Here is a 19023-nt window from a genome sequence, read left to right as displayed (position 1 = left end):
TGAAGCCCTCTGCCTTGCAGGCTTGCCTAGGCGCGCCTCTTACTGCCTCTGCCACAGCCCCACAGCCCTTCACTCTGGCTCCATAATAGTTCAGTTCTGTGATCAGCTGTCTCCTTTAGCATTTGCTTAGGCCCTCCTGACCTCATAAGTTCAGGCACCCATTGGGTCAGAGGTCATCTATCACCTCCTTTGGGAAGCTTTCCTTGCTGGCCAAGTCCAGGTCAGAGATCAACACCTCTCTTGGGCTCTAGCTTCTGCACTCTCCTAACACACTCATAGAACTGAGTGTTGACTTGTTTGCCTCTCTGCCCAGATTGTGGGCTCAAAGGTATAGTCCATCTGTCTGACGCCTTGCTATATCCCCAGCATCTATGCCCAAATCTTAGAGGCATCAAGAGTATGCAGTAGACACTCACATATGAACAAACAAGGTGTCATTTTCCTATCTAGCAAGAACAGTGAATGAATGGTATACTAGCCCACAGCCGGAGTCATACGAAGTCCTTTATTGCCACTAGTCCACACCACACTCATCTCCCCTTGGATACTACAATCGTCCCCTTGTATCCTAAACGAAGTTGGAGCTCAAAGGGTTAAAGAGTTCCCACTTGGCTTTGAGGAAGGGGGGGAGGGGAGGGGATATCATGTGAGCCATTTTTCAACTCCTGGGAGTTCTGTTCCATTCTTAGGCAATTCTGGTTGTGAGTCTGCACGGGACAGCCCAAGAGTGAAATAAATAAGACACGGTGCAATGGCTCTAGGCATTGGGGTAAAAAGGCACATTACACAGAGTCCCTTGGAGAAAATCCAGGCCACGCTCCGTCTTCTCAGTACACTTTCTCTCACTCTCCAGTGATTTTAATCTCACCCCCTGGTCTGAGAAACTATAACCCACATGTACTGAATACATTTTTATTTCTCCTTCATGAGATAGCCTTGGTTCAAAGTATATTTAATTTTTCTCCCTTATGCCTACGAGAACATCCAATTTTGTTCAGGTCCCCTTTAATGGCACTTAATAAATATATATTCTGGGGCCTGACAGAAGAGGCTGCCCTACTCCAAACTGCTTCTAAAGCTTCCTGCTTAGATAGCCAGTGCAAAGCTCACTTGGGACACAACTTAACTTACCCCTGTCCCACCTCTGACCAGGTCTAGCTGTTTACCTCTGCATGTCTAGGGCAGAGGTCTTCAACGTGGCTGCATGTGAGATTCACCTGGTTAGCTTCCTGAAGCCCCAGGCCATGACCACGCCCAGATCAATGACATCATCGGCTCCTGGTTTGCTGCAGTTTGGAGCTACCCAGGTAACTGCAGCATCGAAGAGCCATGCTAAGGACCCCAAGTTAGAGTCTCAGCTTCACCATGAGCTGTCAGTAAAAACCTGTGGGAGCTGCAGGTACAGGTTCTGCTTTGTCATCTGTTTGTTTACACTTCCTGTTTTGATCTGAAGCCTGAGAAGGATACAGATAGGAAAGCGAGCTGAGAACATCTTGGGAGAGAACCCGAGGCTGGGAAAGGAGCTGGAGAGTCTTGCTCTTGCATCATACAGGGTTGGTGCTTCAAGAAGCCCAGAGGAGGCTCATTACAGACTGTCTGACACAGGCAAGGATGACTTTCTCAAGAGCCCTTCTTCAGAAGCCAAAGTCAACAAACGGGCACTTGAGATCGAAAAACAGACGTAGTCTTGAAAACACTGAAGTAGCCACCTGTTTTACGCTCTGTCTCTCAAGAGGGTCAATTCCAAATTTGTCAAGTTGTACAGAGGTTATTGTGCATCACCCTTTTCACTATCTTGGGATCTTCCAATGACTCTTGACCTAAAGCAACAGCCTAGGGACATTGCCCAGGAGTGACGACACCCAACACTGCCCCCGAGGGCCTGCCATCTTGGAACAGGGTCTGCTTTGAGGGGTTTCTGTTTTCAGATTTGAGAAATGACTTGCTCACCAAGTAATAGGCACTGGGACTTTGGCTACCTAGATTGTACTCAATGCCACATGCCATGCAACAGTCAGCTACAGACAATGGCTGTGTGTGTGTGTGTGTGTGTGTGTGTGTGTGTGTGTGTGTCATAGTCCCATGAGATTATATTGCCTAGTGATGTCACAACCTTGTTAGTTTGCACACTCCAGATCCACACAAAACAAAATCCTCTAACAGGGCATGTCTCAAAATGTGTCTATTGTTAATCCATGCTGACTGGGCTTGAAGTCAGATCCTAGGCTCAAGGAAAATGACATTGTTGGCTTAGGCATGAGGGGTGGCTCAGGACTGCTTTACTCTGCTAACCCAAGCCAGCCAATGGCTGCGCCATCCTGATACCATTAACGGTCTTTTTGTTGATGTCACGATTCCTGGTTGACAAGGGATCTTGGCATCCTCAGCCTCATGACATCCTTACTAGGTCCCATGACTTGGGTTTTTGGCCTAGGCGGAAAGCTGCCTTGTGTCCTGTGTCTTAGGCTGCACATCTACACAACCTCAGCTCCCTGCAGCCTCTATGCCCTCAGAGGCAAACCCAGGCCCCCTGTACTCCCCTGGCTCTTCTACCCAGAACCAGGAAATCACGCTATCTCTCGCCTACCCAGCTCACCAGGCCAGTAGTCACCTGTCGAACAGAGCTCCACCAGCATTGGCTGCCAAGTTCCTTTGTCTCCTAGTCTGAAGAAAACACCAGAAGTATACACCATTGAAACCAACCTCACACGCCCACTGATCCACCCTCAAATTCCCCCTTTTCCTGGAACCACCTGCAAGTTTGCCCACACAGTCCAGACCTGTGAAGAGACCATGCCCATTCCCAGACCTAGTAGAAAATCTCCTCAGAACCTAGGTCCATGGCTTCCCCTTGAGCAGGACTCTCCTCGGTTTACTGTTCACAGTAACTCATGTCAAGGCAGAGAGAAAGAAACTGTGACTGGTGAGCCATGGTGTCTCCTGGCAACGCTGTGGGAAGTGTACTGCTAAGCCAGGCAGGTCTGGTCTTCTTCAGAGCTGCCCCGCCTACGACTAACACAAGCAACATTCATCCTAGACATGAAAGAGGTAAGAGGTAGGATGAGCTTCGAGCTGTGGCAAGCCCTAGCTAATCGGCTGTGGCCTTGAGATGGCTTCTTTATGCAGACGAGAGTGGCATTGCTGGAACCTCCCACTGTGGCCTCCCACACCAGGCACTCTGTAAGACCTAGTCACCACTTCCTGCTGCCTTCGGGTGCCCTTCACGCCTCTCCCATTCCCACTGTGCTTTGCACCATACCCCCTAGGTCACACACCCTTTTAAGTCTCTGCCATTCCTTAGGAATGGGGGCTCCCAAGAGCGCATGCTAAGAGGGAAGATTCCAGCCCCAGGGAGTTGGGCTCAGGGTCCTGGTCAGAAAGTTGGAAGGCACATATCCCCTCTGTCCGTTTGCTTCCACCAGACTCCATTCTGGGTTCCCCTTCTTGTCTTGGGCCTCCAGGATGGTCACAGGCTGGCCCACCTGTAGACTCAGCTCGTGGGTGTTCCTGGCCACAAAAGGGTACGCTGCCACCACCTGAAACACATGGGAGCAACACACACATGGTCAAGGGGGCAGAGAGCCAAACTCCATCCAGCGAGGGTGTCATCCTATGTCCCCACCACGCTCACACATAGTCTAGTTTCTACTCCTGGACACATCACTTTCCAGGCACATTCCTAGCACCATAGATGCTGCGCCTGCTACTACTGTGCCTCATAACTACTATTTGGCTGACACTGCTGTGCCAGGCTCTGGGTTTTACTACAATTCCATCCTGTATTTGTCCCCACCACCACCACCTTTTCTTAGGACAGGGTTTCTGGATGTCCTGAAACTTGCTTTGTAGACCAGGCTGGCCTTGAACTCTCAGAGATCTGCCTGCCTCAGCCTCTTGTGTGCTGGGATTGAAAGTGTGCACCACCCCTGCAGCCGTATCAGTGGGTAGCCTCAGCAGCCTCTCCCTCCCCAGATCTAGGGAGTTAGTTTATCCGTCCAAACCAGTTGCTAACTTAGGAATAGTGAGGTTTGGAAGACATGGCTACTTTTTAAGGGCAAAGCATTGAACCGGAGAAAACAATAAGAGGGGAAGGCATTAATCAAACTGCTGTCTAAGTTCTCTGTGGCCTGTTGCCAGCATCTACATGTGTCTGTAACAATGTCCTACCCTCTAGGTTACTGAGAAAGCAGATGGATGAATACCTGTGCAGGCTTCTCACGGTGCCTGGTGCAGAAGAAGGGTGCAGTCAATGCAGCTTGATTTGACTCCTTACCATTAGTGTGACCGATGACTCAGAACGATAAGCATCATGGGAGAGTGCCCTAGGCGTCCCACAGAGGATCCAGGAACAGAGGAAGGGGCGATGGACCACTGCTCCTAGGCAGAGCTTCCTGGAGACTCCATCTACATCTACCAGATGTAGCTGGATAACCGGGTGGTGGCAGCAACCTCACTCCCCTTTGGTGGGAGGAGGGGCACTGAGTAGGGCGGTCAGGTCCCTAGTGTGATTCTTGGGGACCCTTTGTCGTTCTGCTGCATTACATCTAGCTGATACTGAAAGAGGTAGGGGCGGTGGGAACTGTATACCTCCCTGGACACTGGCTCTCAGCTCCATGGCGCCCTGACCCAGGGCGTCCCACACCCCGTCCGTCCTCAGCACCTCAGGATCCCGCTCTTCTCTGTCCACAGTCTTTATTTCACTCATGTCTCATCTTTGTAGCTCTTCCTTGTCTGTGGATGGCCAATCCTTCCAATCCTCCCAAACCACCCAAGGGTGCTTGAGGTGGGGGATGGTCAAGAACTCTGCCCCTGCAAACCCAACCCTTCATGCCCTAGGGACTGAGCACCAGGGCCCTGCATGGCCTCCGCAGTCTCTCCAACCCCAAACCTCAAGGGTTATTCTGCCCAGGCCAGACACTGCACCACTGAGCTACATCCCTACCACACATCTTTCCTTCCTCTCTTCCTTCCTTTCTTTCCTTCTTTTTCCTTCCTCCCTCCCTCCCTTCTTCCCTTCCTTCCTTTCTTTCCTTCCTCCCTCCCTCTCTTTCTCCCTCCCTCCCTTCCTCCCTCCCTTCCTTCCTTCTTTCTTTCCTTCTTTTCCTTCCTTCCTTTCCTTTCTTCCTCCCTTCCTTCCTTTCCTTCTTTTTTCCTTCCTCCCTCCCTCCCTTCTTCCCTTCCTTCCTTTCTCCCTTCTTCCCTTACTTCCTTTCTTTCCATCTTCCCTCCCTCCCTTTCTCCCTCCCTCCTTCCTTCCTTTCTCCCTCTTTCCCTTCCTTCCTTTCTTTTCTCCCTCCCTCTCTTCCTCCCTCCTTCCCTCCCTCCCTCCCTCCCTCCCTCCCTCCCTTCCTTCCTGCCTGCCTCCCTTCCTTCCTGCCTGCCTCCCTTCCTTCCTGCCTGCCTCCCTTCCTTCCTGCCTGCCTCCCTTCCTCCCTCCCTCCCTCCCTCCCTCCCTCCCTCCCTTCCTCCCTTCCTTCCTCCCTTCCTTCCTTCCTCCCTCCCTCCCTCCCTTCCTTCCTGCCTGCCTCCCTTCCTTCCTGCCTGCCTCCCTTCCTTCCTGCCTGCCTCCCTTCCTTCCTGCCTGCCTCCCTTCCTCCCTCCCTCCCTCCCTCCCTCCCTCCCTCCCTTCCTCCCTTCCTTCCTCCCTTCCTTCCTTCCTCCCTCCCTCCCTCCCTTCCTTCCTGCCTGCCTCCCTTCCTTTTGATGTTATTCATATCCCATACCAGTCATCCCTTTAAAGTATACAATTCAGTCGCTTTAGCATAGTCCCAGATATGCGCAATCATCACCACTGTATAATTTCAAAACTATGCCCACTGTGACCAAAGAAAGTCCATACCAGTTAGCAATCTCCCCCACTCCCTTCCCCTCAGCCTCTGCCAACCAGAAACCCACCTTCTTCCTCTACCAGTTTACCTAGTTTGGACATTCATATGAGAGGGATCCTACCCTATGTTTCTGGCCTTTCTTTCTCTTAGTATGTTCATCTGTGTTGCAGCATGTCAGTACTGACCTACTCTGTTCATTTTTATATCAAAAGAATACTCCATTCTACAGGGTTGCAGAACTCTATCCTCCAACGATGGCCACCATCGTCTCTGTCACAATAGTGCCACTATTTGTCCGAGGCACACATAATCTCATAGAAGGAGTGTGGGGACAAGCACTGGAGCCTCGTCTGTGATCCCAGCCACTCCCTCCTGCACCTCTCAGCCATTTGTATACCAATCAGCCCGAACCTCATGTGATCTCATAAGTAAGTAGTAGCAAAAGACTAACTGACGGGGGGCAGGGGATCCATCTATGCAGCTTTGGGAAAGTCATCTACAATGGGGTGAGACTTTGCAGCTACTTTGGGGTCACCTGCACTCCTAAAAATAACGTCTCACCCATCTCCTATGAGAAAGCCCAGTAAACTTCTTGGTTCCCCACTTCGGACCATGGTGGAGCTGTGCTTTGATTTGCCATTGGTGCTGCCCTATGAGGAGGGAGTAGATTTTGCTTACAGCTCTCCAAGGAAAGAGTCCTCAACATACGTAGTCCTCTCATACATGGCTTACCTGTTTATATTGATAAACAGATTCAAGAACATGCGATTTTGTGCTCCCCACTGCTTTTGTAGGGAAGGCTGACACCCTCTCCAAGGGCACAGGGTCTGTCTGGGCCTGGCCCCGCAGACTTTACCAGGAGCACCTCACTACACCCTGCCCTCTCGAGTCCCTCAGGTTCTGACCTCATTGGTTCCTCCTGGGACCCTTGCAGATCACCAGGTGTCTGCTGTGCTTTCTAAGAACTCACCCCAGGTACCCCGCTGTGCCCCCTTTATCCAGTTAACTCCCACTCCTCCTTCCTATGTAAGGAGAAAGCATTCTTCTTCAGAAAGCCTCTCTATCTCTGGAACTCTGGACCTTACCACAGCAGGAAACGTCTTATTTCCGTTGTATTCACTCACACATTCACAGGGCTAATCTAATCACTCTGTCCCCCAGGCTGTAAGTCTGAGGAGGAGGATGACTTGCACCTGCTCATCGCTGTGACCCTCATTTAGCACCACACCTGGCAAATACTGAGTGACTAGACAACCGCTTATCCTGCTGATAGGGGGATGTTGGATTAACTCCCTGGTGTTCATGTGGAAAGTCCCTCTGTCTGTGTCCCACCCCTGGCCGTGATAAGAACTTATCAGTGGTCTCTGCCTGGTCTCGCAAGGACGTGGGCCCTCTGATAGAAGGAGCAGGCACTTCAACCATAGAGGAAAATCCAAGCCTTAGTGGAAGGGAAGGCTAGCTCTCAGCCCTCCTCCAGACTCACCTGGCTCATGGTTGGGACCGTGGGAACAGACGGTTGGGTGGGCTCTGGGGTTGGAAGCCAGCAGTCTTCATGCACCCCTGTCTGGCCTCTGAGCTCCTTCTCACTGGAAACGATGGGGCAGTATAACTGAAGTTTTCCAGCCGGCACATACCCACGGTGTCCTGGGAAACATGCAGAAGGTTCAGTAGCTGCTGGCCAGCTTCCTATCCTTTTCAGTGGTGGGGAAAGGCAGTAAATGTGAGTGTTGGAGCCTGGCTTCCCAGCATTAAAGAGACAGTACAAGGTCATTCGGGACCTTCATATTCCTCCCACGGCCCCATTCTGAATTCGCTGTTGCTTCCCTGCCCCCTCCTCCCCCAGCGACAGAGGCTCTCCACTGGGACAGCCATGAGGTCTGAAACCGGTTATCTGACAGAGGAAGTTCACCTCTGAGCTGGTATGACAACCATTTCCCCTTGGTGGCACTACTGTTCATGTCCCTCTAGTGGCCGCCCAGAGCAAGGCTGCTTCCCCAGCTCTCCTCAGGAGCAGGACAACCTTCCACACTTCTGGGCTTCCTCTCAGCAGCACCCACCCCGTGCTGCCCAGCGGCTGTCCCCATGAATGACCGCCATTTCCCGCCTCCCGGGCGGTCAGAGTCTTCTCACCAATCTGGGCTCAGTCTGCGTCAATGTCACTCTGTTTCACGTTGACACCACTGAGTTCAGAGAAGCTCCCTGCGGTCACGCCATTAGGAAAGCCCCAAAACCTCTCTCTAATGATCCTCGCACTATTTCCCCACAGACATATTTTCAGAGTGTACTGCTTTCTATTTTTCTTTTAATTATTATTATTTTAGAGAAGGTCTCGCTGTATCATCCTTAGACCTCTCTACAGAGCTAGGACTGGTCTCTAACTTGTGGTCCTTCTCCTGCCTCTGCCTTCCTGATGTTTGGGTTAGAGGCATGCACCATTGTACATGACTCTACTTCACTCTTAAAAGCTGGCTTGGTTTGAAAGTCTGGCCTTGTGCCATGTGGTAATAGCAATACAATCATGAACTTATGAACTAGTGACATTGCTTTATAATACACATAAAGGTACTTAAGTAACTAGTATATCACCAACAATAATCCTGTGCAACCCATGTTTAGAATATGCCACTGGGTCATTTTGTTACCCTGGGCTCACAGTACAGCTCCTCTTTATCTAATTTACACATGAGCCCCAGACCTCAGTGACACATCCCAAGTCCATGACCATTAGAGATCTACTGTCCCGGTCATAAATCAGATTCTGAGAGTGTGGCTGGGAAGTAAGCTCCCTTCTCAGCACACATCTGTATCTTTCAAAGTTTCAATTCAAGTTCCTTACATGTATCACCCAATAGAGTATACATTCTATAAGGCCTGCCTTGCTTGCACAGCACCCAGGAACAGGTGAGGAAGGCTACATTGTATCACACACCACTGAGTTACTGGAAGCTGATTGAGCCCCAGCATCCGGCACTGGGTTCATCCCTCCTGAATTTGCAGTCAGACTGGCACACAAGAGCATCATCCATGCCTCCCCAGCAGCCTCTGGCAACTGGCTTTTCCCAAAAGGAGATGAAGGGGTCACGAGGGCCCACATACCCCCGGTGTCTACCAGCCAGCGACTGTTGTTGCCTTTGGTATCCTTGTTTTGTAGAAGGGCCACGATTTGGCCCCGAGGCAGTGTCAGGTCCAGCGTCCCAGTCCCGTTGATGTTGCTTGTCACCTGGTATAACTTCCCAGGGCCATATCTGGTGAGGAGAGCCTGCATCTGGTGTTCAGACCCTGGAAGGAGTGGCTGAGAGAGCAGAGACAGACACCAGAGCTTGAGTTAAGTGTCAAGGCCGTGCCTACGTGAGCTGAGCTGCAAATCCCTACCTCTGCCACTGAAGACTTCATTCTGATGAGGACAACCATGCCCTCTACTGGGCATGGCTGGCTCTTAGCTTCCAACGGTATTTTAGAAGAAAATTTCAACTAATTCAAGTATAGATATCTGTCAGTTATAGAACTCATGGGATGCAGCCCTAAATTCTATGCTTAACCTGAAACTAAGTCATTCCACAGGAGATGTCTTATCTAGGTCTTTGAACCATACCAGGCTATGGGCTTCATGGTACACATCTGGAATCCTCAGAGGCTAATTCAGGACCAGCACTAGCTCCTGACACTCCTAAGGATGAAGGATATCTGGGAATTTCCACCAGCTAGCTGTGACTCTGGGAATTTCCACTGCACGTGTATTGGACACCTACTGTGTGCAAAGCACTGAAGCATACTTCATACTGCAGGAACCCCATGCACTGGTGCAACAAGAACAGACAGCAGGGTTTTATTCAGATAGAAACTGCCACACCTTTAATCCTAGCACTTGGGAGGCAGAGGCAGGTGGGTATCCGAGTTCAAGGCCAGTCTGGTCTAAAACAAACAAACAAACAAATACAAAAAAAAAAATGCCATCTATCTGGGAAGAGAGATTTGGGGGAGAGAGGACCTCAATCTATTCCCAAACTTCCTGGAATTTCCTGTTTTTCCATTCACTGTTTTCAGCAAAAAAATTGTTATCAAGAAGGAGTTTGGATATGATTGTCCACTTCTGTAAAACCAAGGGGAAACCAAACGTGTGAATACATACATTTACCATATTCTCTACTTAAACTGTGTATATGCATGCTGTATTGGCTGCATTGCGTATGATTATTTGGAGGTGTGGGGTACAGGGCAGGTAGAGGTGTCTGTCAGGGAGATCTGGGCAGAGACTCTTGCCCTGGTACTAATGAAGAGTCTGAATTAGGAACCAGGATGCACATTGTTAATCCTTGTGCTTGGGAGGAAGAGGCAGGCAGGTCTCTGTGAGTTCAAACCCAGCCTGGTCTACATAAGACTGGGCTGGAGATGTAGCTCGGTGACAGAGCTTCTACTGGGTCTACAAGGCCTGTGTGCTGTGTGCAATGGCAGCATTACAGAAAGAGAACAAAATCAAGCAGACAGATATTTCCAGGCTAAACATAGAGGTGCAGTTTTATGGGGAGAAAAAGTTCTCCTGGGGAGCTGGAGAGACAGCTCAGGAGTCTCTGGTCTTCCAGATGGCGTGGGTTTCATTCTAGCACCTACATGACAGTTCACAACTACCTGTGGCCCCACTTCCAGAAACCCTCTCCTCACAGCTCAGAGCTATCTCAGGCTAAGCCCCAGCCATGTAGCAAGTTCAAGACTAGCTTGATATATGTAAAGATATATCTCAACACACACACACACACACACACACACACACACACACACACACACTCCAAAAAGTAAAATATGTGCTGCCTAGGTAAACTACTCAAGTAGTTTAGAAAATAGCTCTCCTCTCTCTCTCTCTCTCTCTCTCTCTCTCTCTCTCTCTCTCTCTCTCTCTCTCTCTCTCTTCCTCTCTCTCTCCCTCTCTCTCTCTCTCTCTCTCTCTTCTCTGCCTCTCTACCCCCCACCCCGTGTGTGTGTGTGTGTGTGTGTGTGTGTGTGTGTGTGTGAATATAAGATTTTGTTTTGTTTCTTTTTCCCAGAAAGCAAGGAGAGACAGGAAGACAAAATGTTTCCATGAGTAAAGGGGAAAGAAAAGCACGTTGCAGGACATGGGAGGTTGAGGACGGACACCTACCTGAGTGGTGGAGGGCGGAAGTACCTTCTCAAAGTTCTCCTGAAAGAGGCGGAGCTGGCTGCTGCTCTGGCCCAGTATGTCCTCCAGCAGCTTCTGGAAGTCTGGCTCTGAGACGCCATAGTGAGGCAACTGGGTGGGAAGATGCTGTCAGCAGAGCCTCTGCAGGAGACGGGGCCACGGGGTGCCTGGGCACCCACCCTCTAATCCCAGACTGCTGCTTTTGCCTGCCCACCATCCCCCTTTCTGTTAAGAAAACATCTCTCCACAGGGGCAGAGGACCACTGCCACCACGACACCCTAGTCCTGGGGCTGGTAGGCTTGGCATCCCTTCCCCTACCTACTGTGATTAGATCAAGGGGAAACAACACACTTAAGCCAGGCCCCTTCTGTCAGATGCAGTGTGCAAAGGCTCACAACACCAGTGTTACTCTTCCCTCAGATTCTGAGGGGCAAATATGCAGGCCTGGTGAGTCCCAATCTCACACAGACACAGGGAAACAAAGCCTGCCTAAAAGCCAGCCCAGCCATGGAGGAAAACAGGCAGGAGACTGGGAAAGAGTCATGACATACGTCTACAAGTGGGTGTGACCCCTGACCCCTCCTAAGGTCAGGCCATTCTGCTCCTCTGTGTGTTCCAGCCACTTTGGCAAGGGCTTGTACAGTTTGTGAGTAATGAGCTCTCCCATGAGGTCCCTCCCCTGTTAAGACTCTTCCACAGTCTCATCAGACAGCTCAAGAGTGAATGAGACCCCTACAGCCAACAGACATGTCCAGCCCTCTGGGTTACTGCCAGACTCATTTATGGCCTTGCTCCTGGGCTGCAGAGAAAAGACAGGTTTTTGCCACGCAGACCTTGAATCACAGGAGTGAGGCCAGGTGAATGACTCCCTGGATATACGCAAGGGAGGTTTGGCAGCAATCCTAGGCAAGTCATAGCCATCCACAGCTCAGGACCAATCAGATGCTTCCTTTGCTTCCCCATCATCACCACCATCACTCCTGTGCTTCCTATGCCTATAAACCCCCTGCTCTGACATCCTCAGCCCTGCTCACCTAGTAAGAGAAACTAGAAAAAAAACAAACGACTTATCTAATCAGATTCACTCTTCTTCTTGTACAACGCTAGGCCTACTTCAGCTTCATACTTCAAAAAGTATGCCTGAGGCAGGGCCCAGTAGTAAGCAGTAAGAGATCCAAAGAAGGAACCACTTGGCTCTCCAGCCCTCACCCCCAACTGAGGGAAAACATGGCTCCACACCACTCCAGCAGAAGACAGGCTCTAGTAAGCACCAAACAGTCATGTGTTAGGACATACATTACTAAGTTCTTCTGGTGTGCAGAGGGTGAGGAGGGGGTAGTCTCCACTCCACCAGAACAACAAGAATTCTGGGAGCTTCCTGAGAGGACTAGCTCATCTGTTACTGGATGGTAGGCATCAACAGAGGCCTGGGGGACCGTTGAGGTCGTTCCAAGTGAAGAAGAGTTTGCAGTGTTGGAGGGAGGGACAAGCCACCATGGCAGAGTGGGGCCACGGATTGGGAAGTTGACTGGAGTGGGGAGGTGAGGAGATAGGACATGGGGATAAAGGAGAGACGGGGGTGGGGAGTCAGATGACAGCAGGGAAACACAGAAGGCAATGTTGGGACAAAGAGCGTGGAAATGGCTCCCAAGGCCTGATTCATGAGCCATTCAGCTCTGACACTGACGGTACAGAGCCAGATGTGGGACTGTTTCCTCTCCTATGCCAACTCAGACTTCTAAATTCTTCACCGCAAATCTGCGTGTGGTCGTCTATGTAGAGCGCTTTGGAATCTGATTATGCCTTCAGCTGATGGTTCCTTCCTGAGAGGCTCTTGATCCCTGGGTTCAAAGCTCCATTACTGCCCAGTCAGGGGTCAAAACCTCCTGTCCTCTCTGCATCTTTGCAGAAGCCATTTTACCTCTTTGGGCTTTGGTTTCTTTATTATTGAGAGGACCCCATACTGTATAGGACTGCTTGAGGACTGAGTTGGGCACTGCCTGGAAAGGTCCCAGCAGGAAATGGCTGCTAGAAGTACCGGCAGTAATCCCAGCTGGACACATCTACTCCTGACTAGACAGAAGTGACACCTGTCTCTGTCACCATCATTACCCTTCAGGGAGGGTTTGCTGCTATTTTTCCAGAATAACCTCCTCTGCTCTTGAGTCCTGGGATGCCCTAGAGGCCAGCCTCTGCATCCACTAGAGAAGGAGAAAAGGCGTGAGAGACATCTCGAGGGTCCCTGTGATTCCTGGGTCCTGGGAACCTATTTAGTCCACATAGCCCCATTTCTACCCATAGCTAAGGCCTTGCCTGGCTATGCTCCACAGCAACCTTGATCCCAGGAGCCTTACCAGGGCCGTGCTGCTCTCTGCCCTTCGTAGCACTTGATCGGCCAGGTCTCTCTGGAGGACCACAAACGTGCACAGGATCTGGCCCAGCCATTGCATGACTAGTTGGTTAAACTGTGGGAGCTCAGCCACTAGCAAGGAGTTGAGTGCCTGGTAGGTATGCCGAGCTGCCTCCTCCTCGTAGGTCACACTGCCCACATCCAACAGCTTCTCTTCTACTCGCCCGAAGTCCAGGAGTTTGTCCAGACGCTTCTTGATCAAGTTCTGAGGACCAACCAGGGCTCTGGCCAGACTGCACAGTGGTTGCCACACCAGGCCTTTCAACCGCTGCTTCTGTAGGGAGAGGGGAGCATGGGAACTGGGATGGGATGACAGAGGGTAGAGGCTGGGTGGGGGCTGGAGGCACGTAGCTGAGGTTTTAGGCCCTCTCCATTGACAAGCTGTGATTCGTAGCATATCCTAACCCTTGGCTGCCTAAACTGGATTGCAGTCCATATAGGGTCATGACTGAACAAGATTGGGTGGCAACTGTAAAAGCCTTCTCAATGTCAATTGTATTTATATAAAGTGATTGTCTCAGCATTGATGATTATACAATCAAAATGCTCATCAACTCTGAAAAACCCTTGAAGATTTTCTGTGTCCAGAGATCTTACGTCTGCATCAAATATTCAGCCAAGATTTTACTCATGTAAAAATAAACATCACAGCATCACATTAGGACATAGATGTGCTTTCACCTTTAATACATGGTCAAATTATATGTATTTTTAAAAGAATTGTTTTAAAATATTCCCTTATGATTTATCATCAGTAAATCTGTATACCTATTACATATAGTTATATATCTAGGTCACATGAAATTTCCTCAAGTAATTAGGTTGATGTGGAAAAATCTTCAGAACCCTGTTCTAACCTCACTGAGTCTTGGGCTTATGGTTTGGAAAGGGGGTGGTAGGGAGTGTCTGTCCCCAGAGTGCAGCCCAGGGAAGGTTCTCAACTCCTGGTACTTCTTGGTGGTGTTATTATGTAAAGAGCTTGGAAGAGATTTTTGTATAGAATGATACTTTGGGACTCAGACTCCATTTGTGTAACTGACCCAAAAGATGGAGGGAGCTCTCTGGGCCTCAAGCTCCCATTAGCAGAACGGGGCTATTAATAGCGCCTCAACCGAAAGTGTGTGTTGAGGGGTAAATGAGGTCACGGATGGAAAAGGCAGGCACCGTGCCTGGTACAGGGCGCGGCTCACTGCACATCAGTTGAGCTATTTTTATCAGTAAGTGCAGGAATAGCGCTCCCTCCCCTATTGGATGTGACAATTGTATAAGCGCCTGGATTCTAAATATTACCCTTTCCGGGCCCCACCACCTGCCTATCAGAGGAAGGGTGGGGAGATATCCCACTCACAAACTGCAGGAAGGCCTGGAGCTGAAGGTCTCTTGCCAGGCTACAGTACTGTTCCGCGGGTCCTCCAGGGATGTCCAGACTCCTTTCGTGTGGCCGGAAGCTGAGGAAAGTCTATGTCCAGGACCAATGGAGATAGGTGGTTAGGTCCCGCCATGCCCATCTTATGCCTAAACCCCCAATTCAGCAGACCTCTCAAGCAGTTTTCCAGGGCCTCCACTGACTTTCCCACAACTAGCAAGCACATATGCCATCTGCCTCTGCTCAACCTGTGGGGGGAGGGGACCATAGCCAGGCTTACTGAGCTGGGGTCCTTATCTCTCCTCTCCTCTGGGTCTTGTGAGCAGCACACTTATCTGTGAGCTTCCTTGGTGACTCTTTTGCCATGTGCACGCTCTACAGATTCTATTCACGTTTTTTTTTTTCCTGTAAGCCAAAGAATTTCCCTCATTCAAATCAATGCATGAAAAAGAAAAAGCCAGGGCCTGGGGCTGGAGAGCTGGCTCAGTGATTATGAGTACCTGCCGCTCTTGCGGACGACCTGAGTTTGGTTCCTAGCACCCATATGGCATCTGTAATTCCAGTGCCAAAGGATCATTGGCCCTGACCCCTGAGAACTCTAATGGGCTGAGAAGCTACCTCTAGCCCCCAGTTTTGTGGCTATGGGTTACAGAATGTTTCTCAGCACCCCTGGCTTCACCCCAGAGTGCCTGCAGCTGGTGCCTCTGTAGTTTGTGGGCCTGCCTGGCCTTCGGACTCTCTGCAGGGCTCTCACCTCCAGATTATCCATGTACGCTGCCACATTGCTCCTCAGCTCCGTCACACACAGAGACACCCACTGGAACCTCTCCTCCAAGTCATCAAATTCCTTGTCTTCTGTCTGTGAATAAAGTCACACGTGCTAGGGTCAGAAGAGCCACACGGGGGCACTGTGTAACTGGTTTCTCTGCCTGGGGAACTCACCAGGGAGCTGGTTCCTCCAGCCTACCATTGAGTGGGGCAGTTAAGAAACAGTATAAACTGTAGGTGGTGGCACAGGCCTGTAAGCCCAGACCTTAGGACATCGAGGCAGGAGGATTATGAGGATGGCACAGCAAGGAATTGTCTCCAAAGCAAACAGCAGTGATGCTGGGTAGCTCAGCATTCAGACCATGGAATCAGACATTGGACGCTGAGTCCTGGCTCACTTGCTTCCTAGCTGTGTGGCTGTGGGCAGACCTTTCATTCTCTGGTAGGCTCTGTTTCCTCGTGTGAAAATTGAGATAAGAATACCTACTTAGTCCTGCGGCTTAAATGCTACTTCTTTGGAAGAGGCACTCACTCAGCCCGAGCCTCGACTGGGAACTGTTCAGACTGGTGCCCTGCCCCCATGCTCAGAGTCTGGCTCCTTTATAAGCAACGTGAGCCCAGATCTTGGCTCTTGAGAATCAGATGGTGTGCCTCTTGGTGGTCCCTCCGTCTCAGCTTCAGCTACCTTGCTTTCCAAAGGTACCTCACCCGCTTTCATTCCTGTATCTCCCCCACCGGAACACATGCTCACCCTGGATACTAGCCCCGCCTCCTGCTTCAGCAGCTGGCTCAGTCTGGTGGTCTTCTTGGAAAGAGTATGTGTGTTGATGCGGGCCAGCCGCTCCCGAAGACTCAGCTGCTCCACTTTCGTATACTTTAAGGCTGAGGTGACACGGAAGAAAAGGCACTGTGGGTGACCAAGGTGGAGGCAAACAGCCTCATCCTGACTTGGCACTCTGCTCCACCAAGTTACACCCGGCAGGATGATGAGTCCCGGCAGGAATGATTTGCCTCAGGTATATCTTTGCCTCAGGTATGATTCCTGGCTGGAGAGCAGCTGTACTTTAACAGGTCACTACTCCTTGGGGCCTCATTTTGTTTTTGTTTTGTTTGTTTGTTTTTTTGTTATTGGTTTTTTTTTAAGATTTATTTATTTATATGTATATGAAATACACTGTTGCTGTTTTCACACCAGAAGAGGGCATCAGATCCCATTACAGATGGTTGTGAGCCATCACATGGTTTCTGGGAATTAAACTCAGGACCTCTGGAAGAGCAGTCAGTGCTCTTAACCTCTGAGCCATCTCTCCAGCCCTAGTACCTCGCTGTTTTGGTTTTTTTGTTTTTTGTTTTTGTTTTGTTTGGTTTGGTTTTTGATTTGTTTGTTTTGTTTTGTTTTTTTCTATAAAATGAGGACTTCATCTTGCAAAATTTCAGGGGCAAATCACCTAAGAGAGCAGGTGTGAAGGGACTTCTCCAGCAAGTCTTATCAAAGTCTACCAAACCCTCTCCTGGCTCAGCACCTCTGCCCTCTGCCTTCTGTCCACATAGATGAAAAAACAAACATTGGAGAAACCTCAAAGACCCCAGCCCTAAGTCTGAAACTCACTCTGTTTCTTATAGCACACTGACTGTATATATGCACTAAGTATATATGACTGTCAACCATATAGACTCTGTTCACCCAGATAGGAAGTGGAACTAATAGGGCTGGCCTTAGGGGTTGTAAGGATCAAATAAGATATTGAAGGGAAAAAAGCATAGAGAATTAGTCTTCAAACAATGCATACTGACCACCACTCCATCTGCTGGACATTGGACATTGTGCAGAAGCATCACACTGTAAATATTTATGAATTTGAAGTGATTATCTTAAAAGTAATCATGAAGGTTGGATAGAGAGAGAAGAGCACTCGCTGTTCTTCCAGAGGACCTGGGTTTGGTTCCCAGCACATGCACGGGGGCTCACAACCACCTGTAACTCTAGTTCCAAAAGGTCTGACATCTTCTTCTGCCCTCCACGGCAAGTATGTGGTGCACAGACATGCATGGAGGCACAACACCCATATACACAAGATAAAAACAAATATGTCCAGCTGGGGTGTGTGTGTGTGTGTGTGTGTGTGTGTGTGTGTGTGGCACATGCCCTTAATCCCAGCACTCAGGAGGCAGAGGCAGAAGGATCTCAGTGAGATGGAGGCCAGCCTGGTCTATGGAGTGAGTTCCAGGAGAGCCAGGGCCACACAGGGAAACCCTGTCTCAAAAACAAACAAAAAATACATACATACATACATACATACATACATACATACATACTACTTTCTAAAATATAAACATGAACTAAATTCTTGGTATCATGGTCACAGTGGACAATTGAGTTTCTTGATGCATGGCTACGGATTCCTTTTGCAACCCTTTCTATTACAGCAACCTAAAAGGTGGATGCATCCAGCCACACACATTCACACACATCTTTCCTGCCCAGCGGTGATGGGGATTAAACCAGAGCTTTACACATATCAGACAAGCACCCAGTCAGCAGAACTCCTTCCCAGCCCCACATTTTCATGATACATGAGGCTATCTCAGGGTGCGTTTGGGGATCCAGGACTGCTGTCCCTGGTGCACCCCTAAAACCAGTCCTTACCCACTTCCTTGCGCATCTTGTATTCATTGATGTTGCTATTCACATCCTGGAGGGCAGAGGCGGCTCTCTGAAGGACAGGGTGGGCGCTGGCATCCGCGGGTGTGTTCTCCAGGATTTTCTGCAGCAGGAGGGGGTACTTGGTAATCCTCTGCAGAGGGATTACAAGTAAGAAACTGAGACCGGAAGGTCCAGCCTGCGGCCTGAGGGAGAAGGTTGCTATTAGGCAGGTAGAAACCATCTTTCAGGGGACCAGGGGGCTTAGGATAGTGACCCAGCTCTGTCACTTAGCACAGTGTGTGTGTGTGGTATCACGCAGTGCACTCTCTTCCTGTCATCTTTTCTGTAACTTATGGAATCTAGATATTAGGCAGACAGAGCCATTCCTGGGCCATGATGACTCCTGATCTGTACGAAGTCCAGTGCTTTATCAGTTCCATTCACCCTCTCGGGAGCAAACATGGCTGACCATACGCTCTTCCTTGACAGGTGTTACTCGGTAGGACCCAGAGACCCTCTTTCCAGTGTCTGTTTGTTCCATGGGCTACTCTGTCTGCCGGATGCTAAAGCCCTTTCCTCCACATGTTCCCTTGGTGGCCTAGTGTGGTCCTGTAGCTTTCGATACACCCCAATCCCCTGTTTCCATCTTTATCTTCTCTCCAGGGCATCAGAATCACATGCTGAACTGCGCTCAATTGTGACGTCACATTTCTAGTCAGATAATGTCCCGAGATCCAGAGGTCACTCACTTGATATTTTCCCTAACAAAATAGGCTATTGCTTAAAAAGGGTTTGAGGGCCAGTGAGATGGCTCAGCAGGCAAAGGGGCTTGCCACAAAGCCTGAGCACCTGTC

General features: G+C 50.0%; 1 protein-coding gene across 2 annotated transcripts in view; it reads right to left on the bottom strand.

Moving 5' to 3' along the window:
- Nucleotides 1–486: 486 nt before the first annotated feature.
- Arhgef37 (Rho guanine nucleotide exchange factor 37) overlaps nt 487–19023 on the bottom strand; it is a 47695-nt gene continuing 29158 nt past the window's right edge. For both annotated transcript variants that reach the window (XM_052155726.1, XM_052155727.1), the window contains 9 exons: nt 18173–18372; nt 16277–16407; nt 15512–15616; nt 14740–14850; nt 13336–13665; nt 10963–11091; nt 8925–9120; nt 7312–7472; nt 487–3536 (listed from right to left, as the gene is read on the bottom strand). In XM_052155726.1, coding sequence (XP_052011686.1) covers nt 3327–3536; nt 7312–7472; nt 8925–9120; nt 10963–11091; nt 13336–13665; nt 14740–14850; nt 15512–15616; nt 16277–16407; nt 18173–18372 — 1573 coding nt within the window. In that variant the 3' untranslated portion in view covers nt 487–3326. The remainder of the gene's footprint in view (nt 3537–7311; nt 7473–8924; nt 9121–10962; nt 11092–13335; nt 13666–14739; nt 14851–15511; nt 15617–16276; nt 16408–18172; nt 18373–19023) is intronic.

This window comes from Apodemus sylvaticus, chromosome 13 (assembly GCF_947179515.1).
Source record: "Apodemus sylvaticus chromosome 13, mApoSyl1.1, whole genome shotgun sequence".
NCBI classification, from domain to species: Eukaryota; Metazoa; Chordata; class Mammalia; order Rodentia; family Muridae; genus Apodemus; species Apodemus sylvaticus.
Note: the sequence above shows the minus strand (reverse complement) of the source record. Positions and strands in the feature narration are given on the sequence as shown.